General features: G+C 43.3%; 1 protein-coding gene across 1 annotated transcript; it reads left to right on the top strand.

The window, feature by feature from the left end:
• Positions 1-6,301: 6,301 nt before the first annotated feature.
• LOC148775386 (beta-defensin 122-like) lies at positions 6,302-12,734 on the top strand. The gene is made up of 3 exons (XM_088843644.1): positions 6,302-6,359; positions 11,357-11,490; positions 12,621-12,734. Exons 1-3 carry the CDS (start codon positions 6,302-6,304, stop codon positions 12,732-12,734), a joined length of 306 nt encoding a protein of 101 aa, XP_088699770.1.
• The last annotated feature ends 5,288 nt before the right edge of the window (positions 12,735-18,022 follow it).

Genomic DNA, 18,022 nt, shown 5'->3' on the forward strand with positions numbered 1-18,022 from the left:
TAATTAGCTCCATGCCTCCTGGACATTCATTAATATACATACAAAGGCATATTGTATTTCTTTGAATCTCTCAAATGAAAAACTGGGGGGTAGGACTTCCCTGGTGGTGCGGTAGAAAGAAATCAGCCTGCCAATACAGGGGACACAGGCTCGATACCTGTTCTGGGAAGCTATCACATGCCACGGAGCAGCTAAGCCCCTGTGTCACAACTACGGAAGCCTACACTCTCTAGGGTCTGCAGGCTGCAGTTATGAGCTCCTGGGCCACACCACTGAGCCTGCACTCTGGAGCCCATGCTCTGCAACAAGAGAAGCCACTGCAATGGGAAGCCCACACACCACACAAAGCGTAGTTCCTATTGGCCGCAAATAGAGAAAGCCCTTGGGCAGCAACAAAGACCCAACATGGCCAAAAAAAGAGAGAGAGATGGAGGGGTAGACAGCGTTACATGCATGCTCATTTGCTCAGTTGTGTCTGGCTCTTTGCGTCCCTAGGGACTGTAGCCTGCCAGACTTCTTTGTCCATGGGATTTTTCAGGTAAGACTACTGGCGTGGGTTGCCATTTCCTCCTCCAGGGGATCCTCCCAACCAAAGGAATCAAACTCATGTCTCCTAGACAGCCTTATACGAGGTCCTGTTTTCTGGGTTTGTTATAGAAACTCTTAAGCAGGAAACTGTTAATCCCCAGATCCAGTTCTTACCCCACTGCTTCTCTCTTTTTTTATATCTAGTTTAAATTGTCATCAAAGTCATACAACCACACGATTTAAAAATTGAATTTATTTAAACGAAAAACAACCCCAAAATGTTCATCCATGTGATTTTAAGTGTCAACTTTGAATAAAAAACTATAATAAAAATAGGAGTCACCCATTTCCCTTTCTCCATTTCTTGCCTCTTCCACAGAGACAAAACCACTTGTTTCTTTGGATTCTACCTCTCTAACTATTAATGTAAGAGATATGCTTACTTACATTGCTACTTATTTCTTTTTTCAGTTTCAGGTGTTATCCATTGAATTCTTGCTACAGAAGATGAGAATTTAACTGTCTTTCATATCTTTTGAATACATTCAGAATCACCGGTAGCTCAGCTGGTAAAGAATCCGCCTGCAATGCAGGAGATCCTGGTTCAATTCCTAGGTCGGGAAGATCCACTGGAGAAGGGATAGGGTACCCACTCCAGTATTCTGACCTGGAGATTCCGCGGACTGTATAGTCCGTGGGGTTGCAAAGAGTCAGACACAGACTGAGCAACTTTCACTTTCTCTTCCTGTTGGCCTCTCTCCCTGGGCAGTCAGATCTGCTCTACTCTGAATTGGTTGCTTCTATACCTGGAGAAGGAAATGGCAACCCACTCCAGTGTTCTTGCCTGGAGAATCCCAGGGACGGGGGAGCCTGGTGGGTTGCTGTCTATGGGGTTGCACAGAGTTGGACACGACTGAAGTGACTTAGCAGCAGCAGCAGTAGCAGCAGCATACCTGGTGACCAGCTGCCATCCTGGAACTCCATTTACATCATCCTGGGGTTCTCTTTGATTTTATCCTTAGATAAATGTCCTGCTTTTGGGTTTCAAGGTCTTTCTTGATATATTCCTTTATTTTGGCAGGGCATCTCCTGGTAGCTTCCTGAAAATGTCTGACTTCATGTACTAATCTCATGCTAGTTTAGTAGTTTGGCTGCTCATTTCATATTGGAAGTGATTTCCTCTGAGAATTTTGAAAGCATTGCTCCTCTATCTTCTGCTGGGTGCTTAATGGGCCCTGTCAATCTGGAAACTCATGAACTTCAATTCTAGGACATTTTTTTTTTCTTGACTCATTTCTTTCATGATTTCTTGCCCTTTGGTTTCCTGCTTCCTATTTCTGGAATTCTTATTTTTTAAATGTACAGTTGCCTGAATGATTCTCTATTTTATATTAGTCTTCATTGCTTTTATCTCTGCCATTTTATTTTTATTCCTAGGCATTTCTTTGTACTTTGAGTCTCTAAAGTTTTTTCTCATTCTTTCTTATTCTTTTTTCTTTTCTTTTAAAAATAACATCCTCTTCTTGTTTCATGGTTTCTGTCTTGTACTAGTTATATTTCCTCTGGAAGAATGCTCTACAATCCAGGTAGATTTAATGTGTTCAGTCGCTCAGTCGTGTCTCTTTGTGACCCCATGGAGTATAGCCCACTAGGCTTCTCTGTCCATGGGATTTCTCAGGGAAGAACACTGGAGTGGGTTGCCATTTTCTTCTCCAGAGGATTTTCCCCATCCAGGGACCATACGGTTGTCTCCTGCATTGGCAGGTGGATTCTTTACCACTGCGCCACCAGGAGAGTCCTAGATTGAATGTGTCCCCCCTATAAATTCATATATTGAAGTCCTGAACCTCAATATGATTGTACTGATGGACAGAGCCTTTGGGGAGGTGATTAATTCATGAGAGTAGATCCCTTATGAATGAGTTTACTGCCCTTCTAAAAATGAACCCAGAGAGCTCTCTTGACCCTTCTACCAAGTGAAGACACAATGAGAAGGCCATCTCTGAACCAGAAGATGAATCTGCTAGTGCATTGATTTTGGACTTCCCAGATTCCAGATCTAAGGGAAATAAATGTTTATTGTTTAAACTACCCAGTCTGTGGTAGTTCGTTATAGCAGGCTGAACAGATTAAGGCACATGGCGTCTATGTCTTCAGGTTTTTCCTCTGATATTGGGCCAATTTCCTTGGGAAGGATCCTGCAGTCCTGCTCAGAAGGTACAAGTTTATCACTATCGTCAAAATGGAGATGGGAGAGAAACTGAGTTTTTACTTATTTATTATTTATTTTTGGTTATACTGGGTCTTCGTTGCTGCACATGGGTACAGGCTTCTCATTGTGGCGGCTTCGCTTGTTGCAGAGCACAGGCTCGAGGCTCACGGGCTTCAGCGGTTGTAGCACCCGGGTTCAGTATTTGCGGCTGTGGGTTCTAGGGCATGCGGGCTTCCATAGCTGTGGCCCAGGGGCTCGTTAGTTGTGACTGGTGGGCCCTAGAGCCCAGGCTCAGTAGTTGTGGCTCACGGGCTTTAGTTGCCTGTGGCATGTGGATCTTCCCAGACCAAGGGTTGAACCCGTGTCCCCTGCATTAGTAGACGGATTTCTATCCACTGTGCCACCAGGAAAGTCCTGGGTCTTAACTTTAAATATGTAAAAGTTTACTTGACTCTCCTGGGTTCAGTATGATACCCTTGCTTTCAACTGGCATAGTATCCCTTGCCCCTTTAACCAGGCAGTGTTTGTATTAGCCTCCTCAGACAGTGAGGCTCTAATTTTCTGCTGGGATAGTAGAGGGATGGTCATGGGCATCACTGAGGAAGCCTACAGAGCTTGCCCACAGGGGATCAGACAGAGACGGAGAAGGGAGCCAGGGCTGACAGCAACCCGGGCTCATATTTTGGTGGCTATGTTCTTGCTTGCAGTAGAGCCTGGGCAGGAATCCCGACCAGCATCTCTGATCATCTGCAGAGCCAAGCTCAGTTGGCCTTTGTGTCTGATTTTGATTTCCAGCCAATTAGCCATACCAGTCGTGGAGCCCATTCTATGACCACCCAGGCAGGAAAGCCAATTCACAGCCCTGCCCCAGTGTTGAGTATAGCCTCCAATGCCTCTGATCAGCAAGCTTGACCAGAGTCCTGGGAACCCACAGAGCCTATTCTACAGCCCCACTTGGGCAGGCAACCAGGCCAGCATCTTGCTCAACTGTTCAGTTTTGCCTCTGGGCCTACCTTCCCAGAGAGGCTGAACAACAACCCTGGGCAGCCTTAGAATTCAGCCCAGGGCTGAGGGTAGCCTACAGTTCTGCCCTGTAGATCAGCCCAGCCTATGGCCTTATCCAACTGCTAAACAAAGCCTGTGGCTCTACCCAGGCAGAGAATCTGGCCAGTGACACCACCCTATCATGGAGCATAGCCTGCAGCGCCACCCAACTGTAGAGCACTGTCTTCCCTTGGGTTGGTTGTCTGGATTAAGAAAGTTAATCTTACTTAGGAACATAGGTGTGCCAATCCTTTGAAAATTTCCCCATTAGTTTCTGAGAAATTTTAAACATGTTTATTTTCTAGTTTTTTATTAATATTACTTTTCCATTTTATGCTATCATATTTTAATTTCTAATTGTGTGTGGTGGGAGAACATGGTTGGATTATTTTGCATGTAACTATCCAGTTTTCCCAACACTATTTATTGAAAAAACTATCAATTCCCTATTATATATTCTTGCTTCTTTTGTTGAAGATTAATTGGCCATATCAACATGAGTTTATTTCTTAGCTCTCTGTTCTGTTCCATCGATCTATGTGCCTTTTTTGTCCCAATACCATATTCTTTTGATTACTGTAACTTTGTAGTATAGTTTGAAATCAGAGTGCATGATACCTCTAGTTTTGTTCTTCATTCTCAAGATTGCTTTGGCTATTTGGGATCTTTTGTGCTTCCATACAAATTTTAGAATTATCTGTGGTTATTCTGTGAAACATGACGTTGGTGTTTTGACAGCAATTGCATTAAGCTTGTATATTTCCTTGGGTCATATGGTCATTTAAACAACATTAATTTTTCCAATTTGTGAGCATGATATATATTTCCATTTGTTTGAGTCATCTTCAGTTTCTTTCATCAGTGTCTCATGGTTTTCAGAATATAAATCATAATCATCTGTTGTGGGTTGAATTGTATCGCCTCTTCCAAATATGGGCTTCCCTGATAGCTCAGTTGGTAAAGAAACTGCCTGCAATGCAGGAGACCCTGGTTCAATTCCTGGGTTGGGAAGATCCCCTGGAGAAGGGAAAGGCTACCCACTCCAGTATTCTGGCCTGGAGAATTCCATGGACTCAAATCCTAACCCAAGTACCTGACAATGTGACTTCACTGGAAGTAGGGTCTTACCGTGTAAGAACAGGGTCTCCTATGTTCCTTTATTAGTATCCCATGGATCTTACTCCTAAAACAACCTGGTGTGGTGAGACCCATTCAAGGATCCTAGAGAGAACTTAAGCCTTTATAGTAACCAGAGCAAATATTTGTGCATTGACTCTGTAAGGAGCAGGCACAAAGTGGGACTGTGTTTTGTAAGTGCCAACTAACATATAAGATGTATGTACCAAGGGAAGAGGCCTCTGGTCCCAATGTAAAAAGAGAGCTGGAATCTGATGAGGTAGTCCTAGGAATCCTTAGGTGTAAACTCAATCAGCATGGCCTGTATTGGTGGTGGAAGCATGGAGTTCTGCAGCATTCCATTTTCTGTGCCTTTTTAGCACCCAGAGGACCACAGCATGGGCTTCCCTTTGACTCAGTGGTAAAGAATCTGGCTGCAATGTCTGAGACACTGGTTCGATCCTTGGGTTGGGAAGATCCCCAAGTGGAGCACATGGCAACCCACTCCAGTATTCTTGCTAGGAGTATCCCACAGATAGAGGACCCTGGTGGGCTAGAGTTTATAGGGTTGCAAAAGATCACACATGACTGAAACAACTGAGTAGCAGCAGCAGAACCGTAGCATATAAGGATTGAGTTGATCTCTATGACCCATCTATTCCAATCTGTGCATTGGTGAGATTAAAGTCCAAGAGGAAAGGTGACTCCCCTAAAGTCACATAGCAAGCAAGTGGCACAGGCAGTACATGTCGCTGAGTATTTTCAACTCTTCCCACTCTCAACCTCAATGCCAAAAATCCTTTCGAAACTGAGCATTTCAGGTAGTGGGGTCTACTCTCAGAAAGTAACTATATAAATGTAGTCTTCCTAAAGTCTGAATGAACGCTTTCCCTTCTCTACTCCTCCACTACCAAACTGGAAAATTACGTTTGAAGAAACGAGTTTGCTCAACTTACACTAAAACCTGATAATAGTGGATCTCTAGGATAGATAATGAGGCATTTTATAAAATTTAATAAAGACTACACATTTTTTTCAATGTGTAACATACAGTCTTGGAGAATTTTAGATTGAGTTATAACAAGGGCTGAGATCTACTTTTAAAAATCCCTCTGGCTTGCGTGATCCCCCTCTGCTGTCCCTTAAAAGGTGGAAGTAGATAAAGGGAGGCATATCAGCTCAGGGGTGTGTGGTCTGAAGGTGGATGCATGGGCATTGGGATAGTAAGGAGAAGCCTGAGGGAGACAGGATGTTCCAGGGCCAGCTGTACCCGTGGGCAGCTGAGAGCACGTGTCTGTGACACGTGTTCCAGTTGATCAGAAGGAGCAGAGAGTCCAGAACTCTTCTTCATTTGGTGTCTCTTCGCCAGAACTGAGACTACTCCCTGGGCTCCCTGAAGTCATGAAGACTTTTTTGCTAACTTTGGCTGCACTGGTCCTGTCATCCCAGGACATTGCAGGTAACATAGGCTTTTTCCGGGGAGAGATGGAGGGGTGGAGAGTGGGATATGGTTGGGACACTCCAGAGCTTAGGAGGATGGGCTGGCAGGAAGAAATGTGAAACACCATTGATCTGGGGGAAGAGGAAAAAGCCCCCAGTTCCTGAGTGAGACCCCACCCCACCATTTAGTAGCACACTACTTGGCTCCTCTGAGTTTCAATGTACTTATTTATCCATTTGAAATAATGAGGTTGAGGGATCAATATCAAACATACTGAAATTTTGTTGTGCAGCCAATGGAACTTTTTAATTTTTCAAACCCACATAAGAAGGGATCTGGCACTTAAATGCTCATCTTTGCCAGTGAGAGGTGCCAGGTCTTAGACAACAACTGTAACCTCCAGAATTTTTCCTCAACACCCCCAAATCCCTTCTCTTTGGTCAGCTCCAAGGGTCAAGGGCAGGGGGTCAGATGTGTGAGGAGCGGTGGGGGAGGACATGGGAAGCAGGAAAGAAGGAAGCCAATAGTGATCTTTTCTCTCAGTGTCCCTGAAACCACTTGGATTTGCACTAATCACACCTGCCTTAAGTGAGGTCGAATCTCATGATTACTGTTGCCTGTCTGTGCCAGCCCCGATACTGGAGCCATGGAAAGGTTTTAAGCAGAGACAAGGTCTCTTCAAACTTGCCCAAACCCTCCTTTTAAATGGACTTAAGTTTCTACTCCCACTGCCCTCCAGATATCTCTTTAACCTTCCACAGTGTCAGGATGTGGGGGGATTGCTTGAGAGCAGTCTGGACCCGCACCCGTGTCTGCTCATGGTAGACACGTACAGTAAACAGCGTCACCTGATGAGGAGAGAAGAATCTCCAAATCCTGGGTTAGTGAGAACCGGCTTCATCATTTATTAGTTCTGTGAACTCCAACAAGCCACTTGGCTTCTCTGAGTTCCAATATAGTCACTTTGAGCTTCCCTGGTGGCTCAGTGGAAAAGAACCCACCTGCCAATGCAGGAGATGCAGGTTCAATCCCTAGGTGGGGAGAAAGAAATGGCAACCCACTCCTGTATGCTTGTCTGGGAAATCCCAGGGACAGAGGGTCTACTGTCCATAGGGTTGCAAAGAGCTGGATATGACTGAGCGTCTAAGCAGAGCACAACACAGCTATGCTATTATTTGGTTAAAGAATTCACTTATGCAGTAAATATTGTAGCGTTCATCCCAGGTGTCAAGCATTGTAGTAGGTGCTGGACATAGAGCAGTGAACCCATCAATCAATCAAAAAAACCCAGTATACAAAATCCCTGTCCTCTTGGAGCCTACGTTCTCTGTGTGGCAGCAATGAATAGAGGAAGCAAGGATAGCAAGCATCAGGGGAACTGGATGTGCAATTTAATAAGAAGGGATGTAAGGGAATGCCCCACTGAAACAAATTAGAATAAAAACACGAAGGAAGTAAAGGGGTGAGCCATGCGGATATGCTGGGAAGAACATTCATTCAATAGCTGAACTACTTGTAAAAGAGATGCTTCCCTTCATCTGCTATTGTGGTTTAAAGAGTTCAGAGAGGAGAGGAAGGGCAAATGGCTTGACTCTATCTTTCCTTATCAGTTTGCCAGTTAATGAATTCATTTTCTGTACCTCTGAGTTCGATCAATTGGTGTTTCGTAAGTATTATTTTGAACTCATGGTTATAAGTCACAAGTAAAATCTATTGCAATTATTCCAACTGAAGCAGCAGTATGTAAACCGTGAACTCCCAGATGTTCAAGCAGGTTTTAGAAAAGGCAGAGGCACCAGAGATCAAATTGCCAACATCCGCTGGATCATGGAGAAAGCAAGAGAGTTTCAGAAAAACATCTATTTCTGCTTCATTGACTATGCCAAAGCCTTTGACTGTGTGGATCACAATAAACTGTGGAACATTCTGAAAGAGATGGGAATCCCAGACCACCTGACCTGCCTCTTGAGAAACCTGTATGCAGGTCAGGAAGCAACAGTTAGAACCGGTCATGGAACAACAGACTGGTTCCAAATAGGAAAAGGAGTGCGTCAAGGTTGTATATTGTCACCTTGCTTATTTAACTTATATGCAGAGTACATCATGAGGAACGCTGGGCTGGAAGAAGCACAAGCTGGAATCAAGATTGCTGGGAGAAATATCAATAACCTCAGATATGCAGATGACACTACCCTTATGGCAGAAAGTGAAGAGGAACTCAAAAGCCTCTTGATGAAAGTGAAAGAGGAGAGTGAAAAGGTTGGCTTGAAGCTCAACATTCAGAAAACAAAGATCATGGCATCTGGTCCCATCACTTCATGGGAAATAGATGGAAAAACAGTGGAAACAGTGTCAGACTTAGTTTTTTTGGGCTCCAAAATCACTGCAGATGCTGATTGCAGCCATGAAATTAAAAGACGCTTGCTCCTTGGAAGGAAAGTTATGACCAACCTTGATAGTATATTAAAAAGCAGAGACATTACTTTGCCGACCAAGGTCCGTCTAGTCAAGGCTATGGTTTTTCCCGTGGTCATGTATGGATGTGAGAGTTGGACTGTGAAGAAAGCTGATCGCCGAAGAATCGATGCTTTTGAACTGTGGTGTTGGAGAAGACTCTTGAGAGTCCCTTATACTGCAAGGAGATCCAACCAGTCCATTCTAAAGGAGATCAATCCTGGATGTTCATTGGAGGGACTGATGCTAAAGCTGAAACTCCAATACTTTGGCCACCTCATGAGACGAGTTGACTCACTGGAAAAGACTCTGATGCTGGGAAAGGTTGGGGGCGGGAGGAGAAGGGGACGACGGAGAATGAGATGGCTGGATGGCATCACCGACTCTGTGGACATGAGTTTGAGTGTACTCCGGGAGTTGGTGATGGACAGGGAGGCCTGGCGTGCTGTGATTCATGGGGTCGCGGAGAGTCGGACACGACTGAGCGACTGAACTGAACTGAACTGAACTGATGACAGAGTGTTTTTAGGCTCATCTTACAGTTTCTCACCCAAGAACTGGAAAAAACCACGTTGCCAAGGTATTGGTTTCTTTTATTTTAGTTGGCAATGGTATTTTTAGACTACAATATGGGTACTAGGAATACTGATTTCTTTTGGTTGGTCAATATTTCTAGCCTTTTTTTTTTCAGTGATTAGAAATGGAAAATTTTCTATCCATCCATCCACCCATCCATCCACCTATTTAGAAATAAAATACTTGTGGGTTTATATTGGTACTTTCAATTCAAATACAGAACACCAATTCAGAACAATCTATACCACATAAGAATTTTTAAAAATTTAAGTATAGTTGATATGCAATATTATAAAAATTTCAAGTGTGTGACATAGTGATTCACAATTTTTAAAGGCTATATTCCTTTTAAAATTATTGTAAAATATTGACTATATTCCCTGTAGTATACAATATAATCTTGTAGCTTGTGTTTTTATATACATAGTAGTTTGTGCCTTTTAGTCTCTTACCTCTATGTTGCCCTCCCCTGGTCCCTCTTCCCACTGGCAGGTTTTTCTCTATCTGTGAGTCAGTTTCTTTTTTATTACATTCATTAGTGGGTTTTACATTTTGGGTTTATTATTTTGCTTAGCATAATGTCCTCCAAGTCATTCCATATTGTTGCAAATGGCAAAATTTACTCTTTTTTAATAGCTGAATAGTATTCCATTATTTGTATATATCACATTTATCCATTCATATCTGTTGAAAAAATATTTTTTTTCCTAAGGTCACAGAGGATTATAGAATTAGAATATCCCATAATTAATCATTTGATTTCTCTGTCATCACATATACAATAGATTCAGTATAATAAAACCAACACTACCAGTATAATATGATTACTCAAAGTAGTCAAAGTTTTTGCATAGGCTTTCACCATTATTCTCCCATTTTTGTACTGCGCTATTTCCATATTGTCAGAACATATATCCATTACATATTCTGCTCTCTCTTTTTAAGCTCTAATTATAATTCTATGAGTATATTTAATGTTTATTACTAGTCCTGTGTCATGCCTCTCTCATTTGATTGTTTAGCTCTTTCCCTGTTTTATTTCTTAGGAAGGGCACATGGGAACAATATCTCCTGAGTTTCAATATGTTAATACTTGATTTTGTCCTTTGTATTTAGAAGTCAGTTTTGCTGGATGAAACATTTATTTTTTCCTTGAATATCTTAAAAATGTGACACCATTTTTTTTTTCAGGGATAAAGCATCGCTGCCAGAAAACCCAAGTACAGTTTAATTTTCTTTCCTTTATATCATCTTATATTTTGGGGACCTTCTAGTTTAATCTTAACTTATGAAATAACTTTTAAAATTTGTAACTCTTTCTGAGGTCCTGTAATGTTATACCTGAATTTATTTAATGCTTGTATTTTTATACACTATTTCACTTAATCTCAGCAACAATTTTTTGTGACAGGTGCCTGCTTTCTAAAATAGAGGAAATGGGTGATCTGAGAAGTGAAATGCCCTACTTGGGGTCTTCTGGTTTGGCTTGTGATGTAGACAGATTTCAAATCCAGCTGTATGAGTTCCAAGAGTCCATGCTCCTAATCATTATAACCCACTGACTCTAAGAGAAGGACCGTTAGGGGTGGGTTGGAATTGGAATGGGGTGTCCAAAAAGAATGTGGACTGCGGTGGTGGTGGTTTAGTCTCCAAGTGGTGTCTAACACTGAAACCCCATGGACTGTACTCTGCAAGGATCCTCTTCCCATGAGATTTTCCAGGCAAGAATATTGGAGTGGGTTGCCATTTCCTTCTCCAGGGGCTCTTCCTGACTCAGGGATCGAACCAGGGTCTTCTTCATTGCACCAGGATTCTTTACTGACTGAGCCAGCAGGGAAGCCCCTGAGGCTGTACCACCACTACGTAAGTCTAGAGGTGACTTTTCCATTTGCAACGGTCCCCCTTTTCCAGCATGGCTGTAAGTTCTCTCAAACGAGGGTCTATTTCCCTACAGGACTGATCCTCATTTTTTCTCTTTGTATCAGACAGCAGTGAAGACTGCTGGAATTTTCATGGTAACTGCCGTGACAGCTGTTACAAGAATGAACAAGTCTATGTTTTCTGCCTGAGCGGTAAACTGTGCTGTGTGAAGCCCAAGTACCAACCACATTTACCAAAGGTAATTAAAGGTTGAAGCCCAAGGGTACAAAAATGAAGACAACATTGCCCTGAGCCTGACTGCAGCGGATTCCTGAGTTTCATTAAAACGCTTTTGGCTGACTTCTGTGTGTGTCTCTTAGTATACCTAACCAAATAACAGTAGAAAAAGTGGGTAAGGAAGTAAACATTGGACAGGAACCTGGACCTACTGTGTGCTAGGTAGGCACTTACTACCTCACCTATTCCTTTCAAGTAACCTGAGAGGTAGATACTGTCATCACTTTTTTGGTTGGGGAAGCTCAGGCTGTTTTGAAGTGATTCACCCAACTCCAGTTACATAGCTAACATGAGGAGGTGTTGAGATCACACATTAGCTTGCACGTGTGCGTGTGTGCTAAGTTGCTTCAGTGGTGTCTGATTCTTTGCGACAGTAGCTTGCCAGGCTCCTCTGCCCATAGGCTTTTCTAGGCAAGAATACTGGAGTGGATTGCCATTTCCCATCCCAAGGGATCTTCCAACCCAGGGATCGAACTGTCGTCTCCTGCAATGGCAGACGGATTCTTTACCAATGAGCCACCTGGGAAGCCCCAGACTGAATGTGTTCCCCTCTAAATTCATATATTAAAGTCCCAAGCCCCAATATGATGGTATGAAGGGGCAGAGCCTTTGGAAAGGTGATTTGGTCGTAAAAGTAGATCCTTTATGCATGAGGTTAGTGCCCCTTCTAAAAAAAATCCCGGAGAGCTCTCTTGCACCTTCTACCAAGTGAAGACACAATGAGAAGGCCATCTCTGAACCAGAAGCTGAATCTGCTGGTGCACTAATTTTGGACTTCCCAGACTCCAGATCTATGGGGAATAAATGTTTATTGTTTAAACCACCCAGTCTGTGGTAGTTCGTTATAGCAGGCTGAACAGATTAAGGCACATGGCGTCTATGTCTTCAGGTTTTTCCTCTGATATTGGGCCAATTTCCCTGGGAAGGATCCTGCAGTCCTGCTCAGAAGGTACAAGTTTGTCACTATCGTCAAAATGGAGATGGGAGAGAAACTGAGTTTTTACTTATTTATTATTTACTTTTGGTTATACTGGGTCTTCATTGCTGCACATGGGTACAGGCTTCTCATTGTGGCGGCTTCGCTTGTTGCAGAGCACAGGCTCGAGGCTCACGGGCTTCAGCGGTTGTAGCACCCGGGTTCAGTATTTGCGGCTGTGGGTTCTAGGGCATGCGGGCTTCCATAGCTGTGGCCCAGGGGCTCGTTAGTTGTGACTGGTGGGCCCTAGAGCCCAGGCTCAGTAGTTGTGGCGCACGGGCTTTAGTTGCCTGTGGCATGTGGATCTTCCCAGACCAAGGATTGAACCCGTGTCCCCTGCATTAGTAGACGGATTTCTATCCACTGTGCCACCAGGAAAGTCCTGGGTCTTAACTTTAAATATGTAAAAGTTTATTTGACTCTCCTGGGTTCAGTATGATACCCTTGCTTTCAACTGGCATAGTATCCCTTGCCCCTTTAACCAGACAGTGTTTGTATTAGCCTCCTCAGACAGTGAGGCTCTAATTTTCTGCTGGGATAGTAGAGGGATGGTCATGGGCATCACTGAGGAAGTCTACAGAGCTTGCCCACAGGGGATCAGACAGAGACGGAGAAGGGAGCCAGGGCTGACAGCAACCCGGGCTCAGATTTTGGTGGCTATGTTCTTGCTTGTAGTAGAGCCTGGGCAGGAATCCCGACCAGCAGCTCTGATCATCTGCAGAGCCAAGCTCAGTTGGCCTTTGTGTCTGATTTTGATTTCCAGCCAATTAGCCATACCAGTCGTGGAGCCCATTCTATGACCACCCAGGCAGGAAAGCCAATTCACAGCCCTGTCTAAGAGCTGAGTATAGCTTCCAGCCCTCTGATCATGAAGCTTGACCAGAGTCCTGGGAACCCACAGAGCTCATTCTACAGCCCCACTTGGGCAGGGAGCCAAGCCATCAGCTCTGCCCAACTGTTAGCTTTTGCTTCTGGACCTTCATAGCCAGAGAGCCTGAACAGTGACCCTGGGCAGCCTTAGAATTCAACCCAAGGCTGAGTCTAGCCTACAGTTCTGCCCTGTAGTTCAGCCCAGCCTATGGCCTTCAGTTCAGTTCAGTTCAGTCGCTCAGTCGTGTCCGACTCTCCGCGACCCCATGAATCACAGCATGCCAGGCCTCCCTGTCCATCACCAACTCCCGGAGTACACTCAAACTCATGTCCACAGAGTCGGTGATGCCATCCAGCCATCTCATTCTCCGTCGTCCCCTTCTCCTCCCGCCCCCAACCTTTCCCAGCATCAGAGTCTTTTCCAGTGAGTCAACTCGTCGCATGAGGTAGCCAAAGTATTGCAGTTTCAGCTTTAGCATCAGTCCCTCCAATGAACATCCAGGGTTGATCTCCTTTAGAATGGACTGGTTGGATCTCCTTGCAGTATAAGGGACTCTCAAGAGTCTTCTCCAACACCACAGTTCAAAAGCATCGATTCTTCGGCGATCAGCCTTCTTCACAGTCCAACTCTCACATCCATACATGACCACGGGAAAAACCATTGCCTTGACTAGACGGACCTTGGTTGGCAAAGTAATGTCTCTGCTTTTTAATATACTATCAAGGTTGGTCATTACTTTCCTTCCAAGGAGCAAACGTCTTTTAATTTCATGGCTGCAATCAGCATCTGCAGTGATTTTGGAGCCCAAAAAAACAAAGTCTGACACTGTTTCCACTGTTTTTCCATCTATTTCTCATGAAGCGATGGGACCAGATGCCATGATCTTTGTTTTCTGAATGTTGAGCTTCAAACCAACCTTTTCACTCTCCCCTTTCACTTTCATCAAGAGGCTTTTGAGTTCCTCTTCACTTTCTGCCTTAAGGGTAGTGTCGTCTGCTTATCTGAGGTTATTGATATTTCTCCCAGCAATCTTGATTCCAGCTTGTGCTTCTTCCAGCCCAGCGTTCCTCATGATGTACTCTGCATATAAGTTAAATAAGCAAGGTGACAATATACAACCTTGACGTACACCTTTTCCTATTTGGAACCAGTCTGTTGTTCCATGTCCAGTTCTAACTGTTGCTTCCTGACCTGCATACAGGTTTCTCAAGAGGCAGGTCAGGTGGTCTGGGATTCCCATCTCTTTCAGAATGTTCCACAGTTTATTGTGATCCACACAGTCAAAGGCTTTGGCATAGTCAATGAAGCAGAAATAGATGTTTTTCTGAAACTCTCTTGCTTTCTCCATGATCCAGCGGATGTTGGCAATTTGATCTCTGGTGCCTCTGCCTTTTCTAAAACCTGCTTGAACATCTGGGAGTTCACGGTTTACATATTGCTGAAGCCTGGCTTGGAGAATTTTGAGCATGACTTTACTAGCGTGTGAGATGAGGGCAATTGTCTAAGTGTTAAACGCAGCTTGTGGCCCTACCCAGGCCCAGAATCTAGCCAGTGACACCACCCAATTATGGAGTATAGCCTGCAACCCCACCCAGTCATAGAGCATTGTCTTCAGACCCACCCAACAGTGGGATACATCTGTAGGCCCCTCCTGGCCAGAAAGCTGGCCAGCAACCTTGCCCAACAGTGGCCACAACCGTGGCCTACCTGATTGTGAAGCCCAGGCAGGAAGTGAAGAGGAACTAAAGAGCTTCTTGATGAAGGTGAAAGAGGAGAGTGAAAAAGCTGGCTTAAAACCCAGAATTCAAAAAACGAAGATCACGGCATCCAATCCTATCACTTCATGGCAAATTGACGGGGAGAAAATGGAAGCAGTGACAGATTTTATTTTCTTGGGCTCCAAAATCACTGTGGACAGTGACTGCAGCTATGTAAATTGATACAGCCACTATGGAAGATGGTATGCAGAGTCTTTAAAAAAATAGGAATAAAATCACCATATGACCCAGCGATCCCATTACTAGGCATATACCCTAAGGAAACCAAAACTGAAAAAGACACATGTATCCCAATGTTCATTGCAGCACTATTTACAATAATTGGAACATGGAAGCGACCTAGATGTCCATTGACACAGGAATGGATAAAGAAGCTGTGGTAAATATATACAATGGAATATTACTCATCCATAAAAAGGAATGCATTAGAGTTAGTTCTAATGAGGTGGACAAACCTAGAGTCTATTATACAGAGTGAAGTAAGTCAGAAAGAGAAATATAAATATTGCATACTGACACATATATGTGGAATCTAGAAAGATGGTGCTGATGAATTTATTTTCAGGGGAGCAATGGAGAACCAGACATAGAGAACAGACCTATGGACATGGGGGAAGAGGAGGAGGGAGAGGATGAGATGTATGGAGAGAATAACATGGAAACTTACAATACCATTTGTAAAATAGATAGCCAGTGGGAATTTGCTGTATGACTCAGGGAACTCAAACAGGGGCTCTGTGACAATCTAGAAGGGGAGGTGAGAAGGGAGATGAGAGGGAGGTTCGGGAGGGAAGGGACATGGGTGTACCTATGGCTGATTCTTGTTGATGTTTGACAGAAAACCACAAAATTCTGTAAAGCAATTATCCTTCAATTTAAAAAATAAAGTGGCAAAGAAAAGACACCTTCTTCTTGGAAGAAATGTTAAGACAAACCTGCTGCTGCTGCTGCTAAGTCACTTCAGTCGTGTCCGACTCTGTGTGACCCCATAGATGGACAAACCTAGGCAGCATATTAAAAGCACAGACATCTCTTTGCTGACAAAGGTCCATATAGTCAAAGCTATGAGTTTTCCAGTAGTCATGTATGGATGTGCAAGTTGGACCATAGTGAATACTGAGCGTTGAAGAACTGATGATTTTGAATTGTGGTGCTTGAGAAGACACTTGAGAGATCAAACCAGCCAATCCTAAAGGAAATCAACTCTGCATATTCACTGGAAGGACTGATCCTGAAGCTAAAGCTCCAATACTTTGGCCACCTGATATGAAGAGTCAGCTCTTTGGAAAAGACCCTGATGCTGGGAAAGATCAGGAGGAGAAGAGGGCAACAGAGGATGAGATGGCTGGATGGCATCACCAACTCAATGGACACGAGTCTGAGCAAACTCTGTGAGACAGTGAAGGACTGGGAACCCTGGTGTGCTGCTGTCCATGGGATCGCAAAGAGTCAGAAAACAGCAACCAAACAACAACAAAATGTTCCATAAATGGTTTACACTTATACATAACAAATGAATTTCAAGTAAAAATTTTAGGTACTTTAAATTTGTTACTCTGAGTGTTTTAAAATTTTATCATTTTGAAGCTTCTATATGAAAATGTTCCATTTTTACTTTCCCTTTACATTTTCATGTCTTCCCCAATCATTTCTCTTGTGTCTTTGCTCCCATATTGTCACTCTGAGACTCTGTACCTACATTTTCTGAGACTTTATTTACATGAACTAACTTTCAATTTTAGTGTTCCCTTTCCTATCATACTTCCTGTTCACGTTTCCTTGACCATGTATCTTTATGCCTCCCCTTTGGTTCTGAGTCTCAACCAATCAACCAACAAATAAATAAATTTTGGCTGATTAAAGAAAAACAATTTATTAAAAATGTGTGATCAGAGATAATGTCAAGTGTTGGTAAGAAGGTATAGCAACTCTCATTACAGGGTGGATAAAAATATGAATTGATAAAATCATTCTGGCAAATTGTTTAGAAATGTATTTGTGGGCTATGAAAGAGAAAATACACTTAAAACACCTAATTGCAGTGCATGGGCTTCTCATTGCAGTGGCTTCTCTTGTTGCAGAGCACAGGCTCTAAGTTGTGAAGGCTTCAGTAGCTGCAGCTCAAGTGCTCAGTAGTTGTAGCCCTCAGGCTTAATTGCTCTGTGGCATGTGGGATCCTAGTTCCTGGTGCAAGGACTGAATCCATGTCCCCTGCATTGGCAGGTGGATTCTTAACCAATGGACCACCAGGGAAGTCCCCATCTATACCAAATTTGATGAGAGTTTTTATCATGAATGGATGTTGAATTGTGTCAAATGATTTTTCTGCATCTATGGAGATGATCATGTGATTTTATTCTTTGTTTTGTTAATGTGGTATGTCACATTGATTGACTTTTGGCTTTTGAACCATTCCTGCATTCCTGGAATAAATTCCACTTTATCATGGTGCATGATCCTTTTTATATATTGTTGAATTCAGTTTGCCAATATTTTGTTGAGATTTTTGCGTCTATATTCATCAGAGATATTTCCCTGTGCATTTTGATGATGACTTTTAAGGTTTACTCTCTTCGCAACTAGCAGAAAACTTTTCAAAAACAAAAACTTGGAACTCAAGGTATCAAACATATTGGAATGAATCTGCTCAGCTTAAAGCAAGAATTGAGAAGGCAGGGACCAGAGCCCTACCTTCTTAGCCTCTCAATTCCCTGATTTTGCCTTGAGAACCTGGTCTAAGTATCTTAGATTTAAACTCAAGGATTTAAAAATCTTATCACTATACAATTCTCTGATTTATTTGGTGCCTGAATTCCTGGCGACGGCCATGAAGTATTTAAATTATCTCCAAATGGATTACAAGCCACCA

This window comes from Moschus berezovskii, chromosome 15, assembly GCF_049115385.1.
Source record: "Moschus berezovskii isolate FMDL1 chromosome 15, NW_MosBer_1.0, whole genome shotgun sequence".
In the NCBI taxonomy this organism is placed as follows: Eukaryota; Metazoa; Chordata; class Mammalia; order Artiodactyla; family Moschidae; genus Moschus; species Moschus berezovskii.

Bases quoted from the DNA above. Each gene is read 5' to 3' on its own strand.
- LOC148775386 (XM_088843644.1), top strand. From the start codon at position 6,302: ATGAAGACTTTTTTGCTAACTTTGGCTGCACTGGTCCTGTCATCCCAG. The intron at 6,360-11,356 runs GTAACATAGGCT...TCTTTGTATCAG, and splicing joins GTCATCCCAGGACATTGCAG to ACAGCAGTGAAGACTGCTGG. The intron at 11,491-12,620 runs GTAATTAAAGGT...CGCTTGTTGCAG, and splicing joins ACCAACCACATTTACCAAAG to AGCACAGGCTCGAGGCTCAC.